At 34.9% G+C, this 17,010-nt stretch overlaps 1 protein-coding gene across 13 annotated transcripts in view; it reads left to right on the top strand.

Annotated features, from left to right (window-relative positions):
• THADA (THADA armadillo repeat containing) overlaps nucleotides 1–17,010 on the top strand; it is a 319,658-nt gene that overhangs the window by 8,140 nt on the left and 294,508 nt on the right. For all 13 annotated transcript variants that reach the window (XR_001852627.3, XR_005053772.2, XM_017657268.3 and 10 more), the window contains exons 8-16: nucleotides 1,253–1,440; nucleotides 3,205–3,299; nucleotides 4,175–4,395; nucleotides 5,565–6,256; nucleotides 7,647–7,798; nucleotides 8,685–8,840; nucleotides 9,554–9,676; nucleotides 11,547–11,670; nucleotides 16,189–16,340. Coding sequence is in view for 11 of the 13 variants with exons in the window: in XM_017657268.3 (XP_017512757.3) it covers nucleotides 1,253–1,440; nucleotides 3,205–3,299; nucleotides 4,175–4,395; nucleotides 5,565–6,256; nucleotides 7,647–7,798; nucleotides 8,685–8,840; nucleotides 9,554–9,676; nucleotides 11,547–11,670; nucleotides 16,189–16,340 (1,903 nt within the window). In the remaining 2 variants the exon portion in view is untranslated. The remainder of the gene's footprint in view (nucleotides 1–1,252; nucleotides 1,441–3,204; nucleotides 3,300–4,174; nucleotides 4,396–5,564; nucleotides 6,257–7,646; nucleotides 7,799–8,684; nucleotides 8,841–9,553; nucleotides 9,677–11,546; nucleotides 11,671–16,188; nucleotides 16,341–17,010) is intronic.

Here is a 17,010-nt window from a genome sequence, read left to right on the forward strand (position 1 = left end):
CCTGTCTCTTTGAATTTGCCTATTCTAGTTACCTCATGTAAGTAGAATACAATATTCGTCCTTTTGAGTCTAATTTATTTTACTTATGTTTTCAAGGTTTATCTGTTATATCATCTATCAGAATTTCCTTCCTTTTCATGGCTGAATAATATTCTATTGTATGTATATACCACATTTTGTTTATCCATTCATCTGTTGATGGATATTTGGGTTTATACCTTGGGCTTATATGAATAATGTTGTTATAAACATCAGTATGTAAATATCTGTTTGAGACCCTACCTTCAGTTCTTTTAGTCATATACCTAGGAGTAGAATTGCTGGATCATATGATAAATCTAAGTTTAACTTTTTGAGAAACCCCCAAACTGTTTTCCCTGACTTATGTTTTGATATTTGTTGTGTTGAGAATTGACTGAGAGGGGCAAAATTAGAAGCTGGGAGACCCGTTAGGAGGTTATTGCAGTAATCCAAGGGAGAGATGTGAGTGGCTCAGGCTGGGAGTAGCAATGGAGGTGATCTGATTCTGAATATGTTTTGAAGGCAGAATCAACAGTATTTTCTTACAAATAGGGTGAGGAGGAGAAGAGTCAAGATGATTACAGAATTTTTGTAGTGTAGAGATCCCAGCAGGTGGAGCAGGTTTGAAATTGAAGGTAAGTAGGAAGTTGCACATGTGCAAGTCTGGACTTAGAGAGAGAGATCTGGGATGGAGATTGGCAGCATGTGGGAATTGCCAGCATATGGATTATAACTTTAAAGTTTATGAGTTAGATGAGATCAACATCAAGGGATTGAATTAGATGGGCAAAAGAGGACTAAGGACTACATAGTGGAGAACTCTAGCAGGAAGGTCAGGGAGAAGAGGGTGAACTAGCCAAGGTATCGGAAGGATGGCCATGAAGTAGGAGAAAATCTAGGAGAGCCTGGCATTTGGGAAGTCAGGTGAAGAAAGTATATCAAGTTTGAAGGAGTGTTCAAGTTTATAAATTGAATCATTCTTTCTTGATTTGTTATTTTTATTCTAAAAAAGAGAAGTAGGTTAGTCATTGGCTGAGTTAGAGGGAAATGTTAAGAGTGATGAAAGTTTGCAATAAATGTCTACATAATTGAAATGTTTATGGGAATGGAAGAGAGCCATGTGTGTCTACTACAATCTAAAACTGATTTTGGCCTTTTGATAGAAGAATGTGTTTATTTTTGGTGACATACTTATTTGACTTTTCTTTTAATACTGTCTTCTTCATTGTAGAAAATTTGCTGGAAACCGTATTGTTCAAACACAGTTGATGAACGACTTGTTGGTAGGCACTAGGGTTTCAGTGATGGTAGTACAGAAAGTACAGTGTTTCCAGAGAATTCATTTGAATATTTCCAGTTCTCCCATGTGGCAGAATATGTGTGGATTGCTGGGTATTTTCACCAAGTTTTTAAGTGATGGTAAGTGTAAAGCTACACAGATGATGGCTATTATTGAGTGTCAATCAGCTTTTGCTAGTAGTAATAGCATGAACTATTTGATACTTAAGTGAGACATAGAACTTGTCCATCAGCCACTTAAAGTGGGGAAATGCCCTGGATTACAAGGTTTTAATGCTTTTTCTTTCATAATTCATCAAAGGATAATGTAGAAGGACTTTTCAAAATGTGTGCGTGTGTATTGTGTACAAAGAAGAAAATCTAACAGTCTTAGTGTTGAAACGCCACAGACTTTAAATAGCAAAAGAAAATTCTTGAGAAAAATTTCCAAATTTGGAAAGAAAATCTGGAAAGGTTAGTGTAACCCATATGTTATCTGCAAATAATGATAATAGTTATTGTGAGGCTGGTCGTCATTATTCCTCTGTATATTGCATATGTTGCTTCTATCTTTATGAGCTGTACCACTGGGAAATCTAATAGTAAATGAGAGTATCTCTTTATAAAAGTATTTCAACTACTAAATTAAAATGAAATTATAGAATGTCACCATTTTGTAACCCCCAATGAACTGATGTAAGCATTAAGCATTAACAACTGCTTACATTATAGAAATAGACAACCAGACGTGTGCTCTTCAGAGCCTTCTTTCACAACTTACCATCTTCCCAAAGGGTTTGAACTTGAGACTGACCTTGTCTCTAGATCACCTGCCAATTTATAGACATTACAGAGGACAGAGGGACATGTTGGACTGCATCAGAAAAAAATGAACGCAACATCCAAATTGTAGGAAAATTTATATCTCAAAAGGTCAGAGATCTTCCACAGGAAAATTGTAGCAGTAAGAAAGGGGTGCTGAGGGCACCAGTAGATTATAAAACATACCACATTTTTAAAAAATGAGCAAGACTAAACTATAATGTTTAGAGATGTACATTTGATTAATAAAACTTTTTCTTTTTAAATAAGAAAGTCATTACTATGAAAGTTAGGATAATGCTTACTTAGGGAGAGAGAGAGGAGCTTGTGATTGGGCTGAGGCACATGAATAAGCCTTCTGGGCTGGGTGGCTGAGTTCTGTTTTCTTGCCTTGGGTGGTAGGACAAGGATGTTTGCCTTCTAATAATTCATTTAGCTATCCATTTGTTTTGGATGGCAACAAGATCAACCAAAAAAAAGGTGATACTTAACACACTTAAGTATTTATATAAGAGGTTAAATTACCTTTTTACCCTTCAACTCCCATTCTATATGATAATGTATATATGAATATTAATATTAAAAACTCAGGGAATCTGTTCAGAGCTCTTGTTTGTAAAGAGTAGTAACTGACGCTGGTTTTGTTAGGATGGAAACAGGTAATTATTTTAAAGAAAAGGAATGTATGTGGGGGTTGGGCTGCAGGGCATCAGTGGAGGGCGGCTGGTGAAGCTGCTTCACATGTTGGGAGGCAGCAGAGGGAGAGGAGCAGAGAGTGTGTGGCAGAGGGAGGGGAAGGAGTCACATTTGTGGAGAATTTATGTGCTGGGTATAAAAGCCTTCATGCTCATTATTCCTTGAAACCTTACAACAACTCCTTCAGCTGGGAGCTGTATTTTCCCTTTTTACCAGAGAGGAAGCTGAGTCCCTGGGTGGTTAAATAACTCACCCAGAGACCGTTCACCTATGAAGTGGTCAAGCCAGAAATTGTACCCAGCACATCTGACCCCACCATATCTGCCCTTTCCACTGTACCAGAATATCCATCATTTAATACATGCTCTCTACTTTTTTGCCAAATAGATGACCTCTTACAAACAATTCAGAGTACATCTGGATTAGCTGTTGTTCTTTTTATCAAGACTATGTTTCATCCTCCTGAAAAGATTCCTGATTTGGTAAGTGCATCTCCTTTTTAGAATTAGACGTTAGTGATAACAAGATACATGTTCTACAAATATTTTTAAGGATGTGAATTAAAATGTTTTTTTTCATAATATCTGAATCTCTTTGATCACTTTTTTCTCTTATGATAAGATACAGTTCCAAAAATGCAGAGAAAGCAGAAAGAAGACAATAGTTGCCTGTAACTCTCAAAGATAATCACTATTGACATTTTTTTGGTGTATATCCTTCTAGTTTTTTTCTAGTGTTTGGTTCAGTTCCCTCAGTATCATAAAAGATATTTGTAATGTTAAAATTATGCAGATGATTGTATAAATATATGCAATAATAACTTTTTTGATAAATGTGTTTTTTTTTAAAGAATAACTCAGATATTGTACTTGAGACAGGAATCATGCTAGAATTAATTGTTTGGTGAATTTGATCGTATGGAAAGTATTATTTGATAATTTGGGCCACAGTCCTTGTATTTATTACTAGAAGTTTTTTTTCCCTCTCTGTATTATCTAGAAATTTTTAGTTCTTTACCTGACTTTATGCAAAATAGATTTATACTATTTTTTGAGATCGCATGAAGTATTTATAATTAGATAAATAAAATTTTTTTCCCTCAAATCACCTCTAAAAAGCATTAGTTAAACTCAACCACCTGCAGGTGGCGATGTGTTGTGCTCTACCAGCACATTCAAATCAGCAGAATGGCTCATGTGCTTTTTAAAATTTTTTTCCTTTTTATAGTAATAATTTTAACATTCAGTTATATTTCCTAGGATGTTTCAGGGGAAAAATAATTTTTGGTTTATATTTTTAAATAACTCCGAAAAGTTTTAGAGGCCTTGTATGTAGTAACTCTGTTACCTTTTTCCAGATCAGTAGTATGCTTCTCCATTCGGTGGACTGCACCAGCGTCCCTGAGTGGTTTTTGAACTGCTGCAGAAGGCTTTGTGGTGTTGATGTCCCGCAGCCAGCTCTCTTATTCCTGTGTCAGGGGACACTCACCATGTTGGACTGGCAGAACGCGAGGATGGGTCCAAGTGGGGAGGCCCTGCTCTTGGATACTGTGCATGTTCTGTTCACCCTGAGTTCACAGTGAGTTGACACTGCTGGCTCATAGTTTGTTTTACGTGTCAGACATTTAAAAGATGGAAACTGTGCCAGCATACTTAGTAATTCAATGAAAAAAATAGGTCAGGATAATCTTGAATTAAAAGGGAGATCTCTATAGGGAAGGAAGTGGATATGAAAGAGAAAAGATAGGAGGGCATAATAGGAGAGAGAAAGAATTTTAGAAATTACTGGTACAGTTTAGCCTATAGTGAACGTTTCTAAAATTGATTTTAACATTTAGTCTCTAATGCCAGCATTTTTAAAATCTGTGAACATTTCTATACAGAGAGTTTTAGAGTTAGGAGCAACTTCACATGTCTGATATACCAGATAGGAAATTGAATTAGTTGAATGGATAAAGTGAAGCTTAGCAAAGTAAATGCTTAAACCTACGAGCATATTACTAATTAATAAGCACCTGAACCAGAACTGTAACCACGTCTTCTGACTTCATTGGATTGTATTTTGTGTTTTTATGGGGTTCTTGCCATAAAGCTTGAAAGTGATCATGTGCTTAGAATGTTATACCATAAATACAGCTTGATAGTAATGAACAGGTAGATAAAGGAAGAAAACTACCACGTACTAAAATAATTTTTACATGTCTTTCAGTTTATGTATATTTTTAATTGTGCATATTTTAAAGGAATGCAAAAATTATTCTTCGTTGTGTTATTTTGTAACAGCTTTATTGAGATATAATTTACACAGCATGCAAATCACCTATTTAAATCACCTCAGTTTTGTTTTCGTATATTCATGGGGTTGTGTAGCTGTCACCACAATCAACTTAAGAATATTTTCATTACCACCAAAAGAAACCCTATTCCCCCTAACTTTCCCCGGTCTGTGCCCCTAAGTATGTTTTAAAACACTGTGCACCCGTCATCACAACCAAAATAATGAACATTTCCATCACTCCCCAGAATTCCCTTGTGTCCCTTTTTCGATTGTTTTTTTACAAGATGAAAAGATTCATATACAAATTTGAGATCTGTTTTGGACTTATTTGTATTTTTTTGTTGTAAATTTAATAGTGATTGAATTATCTGATAATTCTTTGTAACTTTACATTTTTAAAATCTAAATGATTATAAAATGAAATTTCTTATACTAGTCATTTTATGGTGATATGGCTCATTTTTCTTTAGGATCAAGGAATCAACTCTGGAAATGTTTCTGTCGAGAATTTTGGCATCATGGACTAATTCAGCCATACATGTCCTTGAGTCAAGTTCCCCAAGCCTAAGGGACAGTCTGAATGGAAATTCAAGCATAGTTAAGAGACTTTTAGAATATGTCTATACCCATTGGGAGCATCCTTTGGATGCTTTGAGACACCAAACCAAAATCATATTCAGAAATATTCTCCAAATGCACCAACTCACTATTGAAAATTCAGATTTAGCCACTGATCATTTCATAGTTGAACTGACTGAGAGTCTTCTGCGACTGGAATGGCATATTAAAGGAAAGTACACATGCCTTGGTTGTTTAGTAGATTACGTAGGAGTTGAACATATTTTGGCACTAGCTAAAACTATTCCATCGCAAATCTTAGAGGTGATGGGGGACCAGTCATTGGTACCTTATGCAAGTGACCTCTTGGAAACCATGTTTAAAAATCATAAGAGTCATTTGAAATCCCAGACTGTTGACAGTGCTTGGATTGATGAATGGCATGAGACTTGGGTTTCTCCTCTCCTTCTTATACTGTGTGAAGGAAATCTGGATCAAAAATCGTATGTGATTGATTATTACTTGCCAAAGTTATTGAATTGCAACCCGGAAAGTTTAAGCTACATGGTAAAGATTCTTCAGACTTCTGCTGATGCTAAAACTGGTAAGATAATGAATTATTTTAGTAATTTTTAGTTATGATGTTTAAGTGTAGATACCTAGGCAGATATTGACCATATTCAAATTTAAATATTACCACTTTTATAAATAGTAAAGGAGGAGATTGATGATAAGATTTCAGATTGAAACCAATGTTTCTGTACATAGCCGAATAGAGTTTTGTGGCTGAAGTTATTTCTACAAGCTAAGGATCGATTCCAGTTAAGATTATAAGGTTTCCTCTATTACTAGGTTATAATTCATTTCACCAAGTTCTTATTTGTTAGGTTGTCAAACTGGAGTAAAAGTTTGTTTTATTGAAACAGTAATTAAAACTTGATTCAGGCAAGCTTAAAGACAGGTAAATTGGCAGTAGCAAGTTTTTGTCTCTGGGAAAGACAAAAAATTTAGAGGCATGATCTCAAGAAACAACTGCCGGTAGTCAGAATAGGAGTAAGCATTCCATTGAATCTTAGTAATACTGAAAGAATCACTATATTAAAGCTTAATTCAGTAATTAACATGTAAAATGATCCTGACTCATGTAGATCTTAAAGTTACTATATTTTTTTTAACAAAGCAGGAATATGGTACCCTACATCACATTTTAAGACTACTTCCAACTAAATTTAAGAACTGTCAGTACTTTAGAGAGTAACCACAAGATAGCTGGAAAAATTTGATTCCTCTACCCAAAAGTGAGCCATTGTTTGTCATTTTTAACAATAATTGTTCTTGCCTTTTTGAATAGCCATCTAAAGTTCAGGATTCATGTATCTGTTCTGAAATAGGCCATCTTAATTTTTATATCAAGGTGCCCTATATGCCTGAGCACCTTATTCCCTTAGTAATGGCTGATGTCCTAGCTTCCAAAAGCGTCAGGTTCTTTGTGATCCTTTTTTCTTCTTCTTTACTAAGGGGAAATAGTAACTCTAAAATATTCAGAGCTCAGTGTTTATTTTTAAAGAAATAATGGTCTGTAGCCACTAAAGTATTTTTCCTGCTTTGGGCTGACAGTCATTTTAGTTATGTGTATTATTTAAAATATTTTTCCACTTGACTTTTGTGCTGACTTACTTCCTGATTTATTTCTAAAGTCAAGGAAAAAGTAAAAATAATAGCAAAAAATTATAATTTCTTTATGTTAACAGCAGGAGGATTATGCCTACTTAAAATTATTGACATGAGAACTATTAAAATTATTGAAAATCCTTTTCAATAATGATTATCTTATGATAGGAACTTTTAATTCATGTTAGAATTTAGTTTGAAATATATTTATTTCTTGAAATATGATGTTAGCTGGAAGCATGAGAATTGTGGTAGTTGTTACATAGCAAAATAGTGGTCTTTGTTATTATGCTTTTGAGATGAACAATCTTTTCCATTCTTAGGGTCTTACAACAGTAGAGGGGCTCTGGGAGCTTTGATGGCATGTCTACGGACAGCTAGAGCTCATGGACATCTTCAGTCTGCAGCTGATGCCTGGGGGAACCTTGTGACCAGTGCAAGAATAAAGCAAGGCTTAATTCATCAGCACTGCCAGGTAAGTAAACAGAGTAACTGGGAATTGATACATACAGTGGATTCTTGATTCATTTATTCACTTAGCAGTCCACTATAGAGGCCCTTACATTAGGCCCAGTACTGTTTAAAGATGTCCATAAGGAGGATGAATAGAAAGCAAAAGTGTAAACCTTGCACTCAAGCTATGTAAATTTTAGTAAGGATTAAGAAAAACTGCCTAAAAACTACTGTAAACTCTTAGAAGACAATACAGATACAAGTGTGCCTTTAGGAATAAGGACTTGGGAGGTTCAAAAGAGACTAGTAGGATAGGTGGTGGTTGACTAGGGGAGTGATAAATGCAATAAAGGAAGCATTGGGATAGCATGCAAAAGAGGACACAAAGTGGATGCTGAGTAAGGGTATTGGTGGGCATGAGTGGAGTGTTTTGTCCATTTTTTGGAAGCCTCCGATGTTAAGCTGAAGACTTCAGATTTCATTTAATTGGCAACTGGTAACTGGAGCCACTCTGCCTTCAACAAGGAAGTGGAAACAGATGACTTTCCAGAGTGGGAGCAAAAACACCCCCAAGAAACCAGTGAGATGTGCATGACAGTAATCTAAGAGTGAGGTGATGAAATCCTGAGAAAAAGAGAAAAGAGAGTGAAGCTGAGCATTACCATGGAGTAAGAATCTTTAAAATTGTTGACTTTTATAAATGTGCGATTTACACATTTAATATAATAATCTTACAGGAAATAAACACAGGATCTTTGGAGTTAGGGCGACTATCTGAAGTACATGTGGATACACTGAGGTTGACTGTTTTTTTCCTTCTGCCAGCTTATGTAAATAAACATGTCAGGTGGTTTGGGCCTCATTTATTTCATTGAAAAATTAACATTTTATTGCTTGATGTGTTTTAGGTACGTCTAGATACATTAGGTTTGCTTTGTGAAAGTAATCGAAGCACAGAAATCATTTCCCCAGAAGAAATGCAGTGGATTCAATTCTTTATCACGTACAATCTTAACAATCCATCTCCAGGAGTGCGGCAGCAGATTTGTTCTCTTCTTAAAAAGGTAAATTTCTTATCAGAAATTATAGGAAAGTGGTGAACTTAGCTCTGGAAATAATTTTCAAAAGAGCCCAGATTTTGGGAGACTGGTGAGAATAATGGTCATCGGATTGGACTGCCACCTCTCTTCATAGCCCTTCTGTGAACTATTCTAGGATTCCATCAAGTCTGCATTTGGGACTAAAGTCCAGAGTGAAAAGTCCTTTCATATTGGTGTAATAAAATCAAACTTAGGCTCTTTTTTTTGAAAGAAAAAAAAATCTAGTGGTGGAGTTTTCAGGGTGTAAGATGTTGCCAAGAAAACTTTGGTAAGAGGCGGACAGATGTCCTTGTAGTTTTATAGTTTCTTTAAGTACCTCATGAAATAGTCATTATTGAATAATTCAACTTGAATTGATCACATGACCCATGTGAAGAACTGGTAGAGAATAGATGCAAGTCTATTATCTTTAGGTTCATGCTGACCTAAAGGAAATAGAATTGTGGTTTACTGACTATATTCTAGTTTGCAGTAGTATTTTGGTTTTGTCTTTAAAAATAGAAATGTTAATATTCTGCCATAAAGAAATATTAATGGGTAAATATTAATAGTTTAAAAACCAGTCTTCTCCTTGTCTGAAGTTTTAGTCCAAAGAATTTAGAAAGTTCTTCCTTGCCATGTAGGCGGACATTTAAGGTTAATGTGACTCATATATGCTTCGTTCTTTTCCTCAAAAGTTGTTTTGTAGGATACAGGAAAGTTCTCAGGTACTTTATAAGCTGGAGCAAAGTAAAGCCAAATGTGAACCAGAGAATGAGTTTACCAAACAGCACCCTTCTGTTTCTTTACAGCAATATAAGGTAGGTAATGTATTTCTAGGCATAATGGATTTTTGAGAAATCTAAAACAATTATGAATAAACCTTAAAGACTTATAAATGGAAGTCTCTTGGTGAGGAGTGTTTCTGTGTTTTTTCCTTCATGCTGGGTTTTAACATACTCCTTTTGGTGCTTTGGTATTTCTCTTGAGGTAGCACAAGTTGTGGAACCAGTGCTGGACTTGAGGTCTGTTCCAGAATAACATTAATGGATCAACCACAATAATTTATAGTTTATGTGGGCCAGATGAATTTAGTACTTTAACAAAAAGGTAATGGCCAGCCCTGAACTCCTCCACCCCATCCCAGGGTGGAAGACTGCTGTATCTGGGTCTGCTTCGCTTTAGACTAACAGGACTTACAGTGGTTTGATATTCGTGGCTCCTGGCCCATGGTCCAGCTGTGGGGGTTCCTGTCTATCCTGTTTTGGAGTGAGCTTGAAAAGAGGCCTAGGTTTCAGAGCACTGTGTTAATGTGTGGATGGAATCTCAGACATAGTAACTCTAGTCTGGGCCAGGGTTCAGCTTGACAACCTTCAAACAGAGGGTTTGCATAATGGGACAGGAGTTAGAAAACCAAATTAGGAATGATTAGTAGAGAGCTTTGAATGCTAGGCCAAGGTACCTGGGAGCCTCACTGGGAGCCATTACAAATGACTACAGCATCTGTTGAGTCCCTTTTGTGTGTGTAGGACAGTTTGCTTGGGACTAGGGATGTAAATGTATAAGTTATGGTCCCTTCCTGCATTGTGGTTATAGTCTGGTTGAGGGAAAGAACTGTATCTAAAAATAGTAATGATGCTGCAATTAGGGTATAATCATTCCTGAAGAATGAGCTTGTTACCCTTTATGTGAATACTATACTACTCATTTATAATTAAAACTAGTTTAACTAGGATATTGTTAGTAACTACCCTGTTCCTTTGAAATCAAATAGAAATAACAAACCAATAAACTCTTACTTAGGGCTTGTAGGGCCTGCAGGATAAATCCCCACTGTTGTTGGTCACTGACTGAAGAACTGAATGCAGGGATCCCATCTAGAGTCAGAGGGGACTGGGGCTGCTTATATGTTGCTTAGCTACAAATATATGTTGCAGGGGCATAGCAATATATGAGATGTTTAAGAAGCACAGCTTTCCTTGTGGTTTTTCTCTTTGGTCTTACACAGATATAAGAATATAAAAAATAATTATTGTTAGAGGAGGACTTTATAGTAGATAAAGTATTTCCCATTTTGCTTTTTTAAAATTGTATTTTACTATCAATCTTTATTTTTTATCATTTGTATAAACCAAGTTGCAGAATGGAAGTTCCAAAGGGGAAGACAGAAGACAGTGGAATAGTTAGATCTATGAAGTATGTTATAATAGCCAAATTTATTAATCAGATTTATAAAGTAGTATTAGATATTTATCAGATTTATAAAGTAGTATTAGATATTTCTGTGATCAAACTTTAAGAAGCATATATACTTTTGATACCTGAATGCCTGGGTAAGGAAAATCAATATTCATCTAACTTTAACATAAGTCAAGGCAGAACAGACCTTGTTTTCACCAAAAATACATTTTTTCTTGTGTGGACTGCCATAGGAATTGCACTGATTGTTGACTACAAAGACAGGATTTTTTAAAGACGCGATGCAGCTCATGGTCAGGAATGCCACTCTGAATCGTCAAGCAAAGTGAACAATTAATATTGTTTTTAAAAATCTTTTCTCTTAATTTAAAAATGTTTTCTCTCTTAATCTAAGAAATCTCTCTCTCGAGAAAAAAACGCCCTCTTAAAATTACCTATTGAAAATTACCTATTGTGGGTTAACTCAATTATACTTGTTATAATTTTTTTTAGAATTTCATGTCATCCATTTGCAACAGTCTTTTTGAAGCATTGTTTCCTGGTTCTTCCTACCCAACTAGATTCTCGGCTTTAACCATTTTAGGCTCAATGGCTGAGGTTTTTCCTGTCCCAGAAGGTAAGTTTCAATAGTGTTTGGGAAAAGTATTTTTTTTCTTGCAAAACCAATCCTTTTTCAACATTCTGTTTTACTTGAAGTTTCAGTTTTGTTGTCTTTTGTTTAGGTTCTTATGGGAGTTTTATACTCACTATATAATTCTTAGTTGAACCTAATTAAATTTGTCAGTAAGGGAGATAGGGAGAGAAACTGTCATCTGGGATCACTATTTGCCAAACCCAAGCTACAGTTTTCATGGATTATTTATTAGAAGAGTTGCTGCACTTACCACCCCCAGACCCCCATTCATGAATTGCTGTTTTAAGATAGTGCCCAATCTATTTAAGTTTTAAAAATTAAAAAATAATAGTTTATCTTATATATAACATTCCTCAGTGAGTCTTCGTGGTTAAAATGTGGTTTCCCTTATATTCTCTTTGTTTCGTAAGTCTCAGTCTGGTTTCAAAAAGACAATGTGAGGTTGTCACTTCCAGGCATTCTGGTTTAATGATACCCTTTGTTTCTCCTTCAGTGAGGAGCTCAAGAGGATGAACATTTAACTTCCCTCTGAGTTGGTTTTTTCTATTTTGACAAAAAATTATTCTTTTTATTCCTGTACATGATGTGTGTGTGTTTTAATGTGAATTTCTTGCTTGGTCTTAGTCTTCCTTGAAAAATACCCTGCTTAGCTGTTCTTTCAGAGGGAATGGCCCTAGGACCAGGGAGCTTTCCACTATAGTTGGAGGGTTTTTTGTTTTAATTTTTAGGCAAAGTGTAATTTTTTGGCAGGGCGGAAGAAGACAGTTATTTGTTGTTAATACAGGCTTGCTTCATTTGAAGAAAACCATTTTTTTCAAGTTTTTATTTTGAATAAATTCAAATCAACAACAAAATTTCAAGAATAGTTTCATAATGATTCATAATGATAAATTTGATCACCTGATTAAGGTAGGTGTGGTAGGCCAAAAAATGACCTCTAAAACATATCTACATTAAATTCTTAAAACTCATAAATATAAACCTTACTTAGGGGTCTTTGCAGATATGCTTAAATTAAGGACTTAAAATGAGATGATCCTGGATTATGTGGGTGGACCTAGATGCCATCATAATAAGCGTTATTATAAGAGAGAGGCAGAGGGAAATGTGACACAGAATGGGGGAGTCATTGTGACAGTGGAGGTAGAGATTGGAGTGATATGGCCACAAGCCATGGAATGCTGGCAGACACCAGAAGCTGAAAGAGACCAGGAAGGACTTCTTCCTTAGAACCCCTAGAGTGAGCATGAGCCTGTTGACACCTTGATTTTGGACTTCTGGCTTCCAATATCATGAGAAAATAGATTCTGTAGTTTTTAAGCTATCAAGTTTATGGTAACTTGTTATAGCATCTGTGGAAGATGAATACAGGAGTACCATAAGTTTAGGGAATTTCCATGGTACTACAACTGCATTTAGAAAATAAAATTTTACCTGAGAGTGATTCATTATACATTCAACAAAAGTTTTCTGTACATTTAATATAGTTATTGGTACATGGAAAATAACACTAGACTGAATTATACTGGTAATTTTTCAGTTGAGAGGGTAGTTTAATATATTTAAATATACAAGTGAAAAACCTGTCATCTTACTAATGAATGAGTCACATAATTGGGCAGTGACTAATGTCACTGTAATTATGTTACTGCAACAACTAGAAGGTAATGCAAATGTAGAAAGCCACACTATACCCATTTACTTTAAAGGAGGTTAAAGAGACTGTGACCATGAAATACAGGATGGGAAATGTAAATTCATTCTTCATCTTTATCTCAGGAACTTTAATGTGAGTTCTTATATTATTTTATTGAAGGACTGATTTGGAATTAGTCAAAATGGTTTCTGCTTTTCCTCAAGTATGTCCTAGTTCAAGAAAGCATGTTTTTCATTCAGAATAAAATGTCACAGTATTCATGATTAAAAATTGGATTCCATAATTAGATTAAAAGGGTTTGTTCAGCAAATATTTGTTTAGTGCTGCTTATATGTCAAGAAGCCAAATATATGCAGTGTTTAAAACAAAGTGCTTACCCTTTTTGAGCTTAGACTTTAGTGAAAGGAGACAAACAATAAATTAACAAGTAATACATAGAATTTCAGGTGGAGATAAGTATTATGAAAAAGCATTCCAAGAAGAGAAGAGGGGAATATAGAGTGTCTGGGAGGGTGGGGACTACTAGCTGTTTCATGTAATATTGTCAGAGAATGTTTCAAATTTAAGCAGAGCTCTTAAACAACCAATTGGCCAAAGCAGAAATCACAGGGAAGATAGAAAATACCATAAGAGGGATGAAAACAAAAATACAATTTACCAAGACTTTTTGGAGGAGACAAAAAATAGTGCTCATGGGGAGATTTATGGCTGTAAGTGTCTACATAAAAAAAGAAGGACCTTAAATTAATAACCTGACTTTATACCTCAAGGAATTCAAAAAATAAGAGCAAACTTAGCACTCTTAATGCTAACAGAGGGAAGGAAATAATAAAGATTAGAGTGCAGATATACTCTCTATATTCATTAGAATGAAATAAAATAGAAAAACACAGAATCAACAAAACCAAAATTTGTTTTTTTAAAAGATCAACAAAATTGACAGGTTTTAGTTGTACTGAGTAAGAAAAGAAGAAAGAAGGTGTAAATAACTAAAATCAGAAATGAAAGTAGGGACATTTCTACTGACTTTACAGAAATCAAGAGGATTATAAGACAATGCCGTGATGAAATAGACAAAGTCCCAAAACCAGAAATTACTGACCCAAGGAGAAATAGAAAATTTGGACAGACCTCTAATAAATAATGAGATGGCATTAGTAATCAATAGCATCTCAGCAAAGAAAAGTCTAGGGGGAGTAGCTTCACTGGTGAATTCTACCAAACATTTAAAGAAAAATTAATACCAATCCTTCTCAAACTCTTCCAAAAAATTGGAGAGGAGGAAACATTTCCAAACTTACTCTATAAAGCATAATCCTGATTCCAAAGCCAGACAAAGACACTACAAGAAAAGAAAATTACAGGCCATTATCCCTTATGAATATAGATGCAGAAATTCTCAACAAAATAATTGCAACCCACACCCATATTAAAACTGTTACACACCATGATAAGTAAGTGTCATTTATCCCAGGAATGCAAGAAAAAGTAGGGTAATACACCACATGATAATGATGGAAAAAAACATGGTAATCCGCATTGATACAGAAGAAACATTGACAAAATTTAACATTCTTTTATGAATAAATGAACACTTAGCAAACTAGAAATAGAAGAGAACTTCCATAATACGATAAAGGACATTGATAAAAACCACAGCTAACACCATACTCAGTGGTGAAAGACAGAAAGCATTTTCCCCTATGATCAGGAGAAGGGCACAGATACTCACTTTCACCACTGCTATTCACCGTTGTACTGCAAGTTTTAACCAGAGCAGTTAGGCAAGAAAAAGAAATTTCAAAGCATCTGTAATAGAAAAGAAGAAGCAAATTTGAGCAGAGATGTGAATAAGGTGACAAAAACAATTTGCTTGCTGTAGGAATTTCACAGGGTTATTCTAATTTGGGGATTAAGATTAAATAAGAAACTCACATCCTAATTTATATTGAACATCATTCCTCAAATTAAGCATGGGAATTTTTTTAGTTATTTTCAGGGGTTAATTTGTTAAATGTTATTAAATGTTCTTAACATTCTGCTATGAAACCTATTTGTTGTTAGTCTTAATCTTATTGAGTTAAAAGGATTCAGTGACTGCTGTCGTTCTTTTGTGATGTTTTTCTGTTCATTTCTTCATTGGCTAAAATTCATCTTTCTTTTTGAGAAGAGTATTTGGGGAAATGTGGTTCTTCTTATACATTCAAAAACTGCTTATATTGTTGTTAGTTGATACTAGAATATGATTTTGATATACAGTTTTTCATCATACCTTCTTTCCCTGAGGAGTTTGTAAGAATTGCTCAACTCTCTTCAGCATGTTCTATATGTTGCTAAGGCAAAGAGGAAGCCAGCCTAATTTTTTTCCATTTTGTAGATAAATTGAGCTTTTTTACCTGAATGGTTAAAAGATTCCTTCTTTTTCTTTGATGCCCAGTAATTCTATTAGGATATGTTATATTGATTTTTCTGTGTCAATTCAATTAAGATGTAGAATTTTGGATTCTAGGTCAAGAAGTTTTATCAAGATTAAAAAAAGTATTCCTTAATTTTTTAAAATTTGTTTATTTAAAAAAATAACTTAGAAATCTTTTATATACAACATAACCAATGAAAGAGAATAAAATGGCTTTAGAACAAAATTTTAAAAATGCTTATTTTCTATTTTCAGAAAATTTTATCATTAATGGGAAAATTATTCTTTCATGCAATTGTGAATATAGAATGAAGTGCAAGTGCAAATTTTTGTGCTTATTTTCTATAAACTTGGGCAAATAACTCCAAAATGTTGATTTCCTTTTCCTTTTATTCACTTTTAAATCTTTTTTTTTTTTTTTTTTTAGGTGGAGTTCAAACAGTGTATCAGCTGAGTCATGATATTGACATTGGTCGTTTGGAAACATTGATAGAATGTTTTACCAGCACTTTTGAAGAAGTGAAAATCTTAGCATTTGATCTTCTAATGAAGTTACCAAAGACTATTGTACAATTTCTGGTATTTGGATTTTTCCCTGTGTAAATATAAATGTGTGTACATGAAAACTTTCTGTTTTAGCAGCGGATAAAGCAGTCTATGAATTGTCCAGGCTCTTTGCATCTGCCTTCTTGCATTTTCTGGTTGTTTCAGTTATTATTAACACCTCTACGGTTGTAGGGTCGTGGGATGGAGTTGGTGGGGATAGATAGTGGGGAAGGTGGAAATATCATAAGAGAAAATGAAGTCCAAGTCAGTGAGCTTTGTTTGCTTTTTTATTGTTCTGATAAAAAGGGAGATGTAGGAGGCAGTAGGTTTATATTTTACAAGATTATTGGTAGATTTCAGTTAACTGTGGTCATCTCTGTTCCCTTGAACATGTTAATATTCAGTTGAAAAACATCACTTACAGTAACTTGAGGTTTTTGAGATAATTTCCCTGCTTAGTAGACTGGGAAGCTGAGTGTAAGTGACATAGAGAACATGTTTCTAATCTTCTAGCAAGCAATAGCTAAAGTGAGACTGAAACTCAGAAGTACTTGAGGTTAACAGCAGTTCTCTCCTTAGGCATTCTAACCCTGCCCCAGTCCCCACTCTTCCCTGACAGCTTGCACTTCCCCCCTTGAAGTGGGATCCAAAGATGGGCTCTGGAATGAGGGCACAGCATAGGATGGGTCTGCAGAGACCCTCC

This window comes from Manis javanica, chromosome 1 (genome assembly GCF_040802235.1).
Source record: "Manis javanica isolate MJ-LG chromosome 1, MJ_LKY, whole genome shotgun sequence".
NCBI lineage: Eukaryota > Metazoa > Chordata > Mammalia > Pholidota > Manidae > Manis > Manis javanica.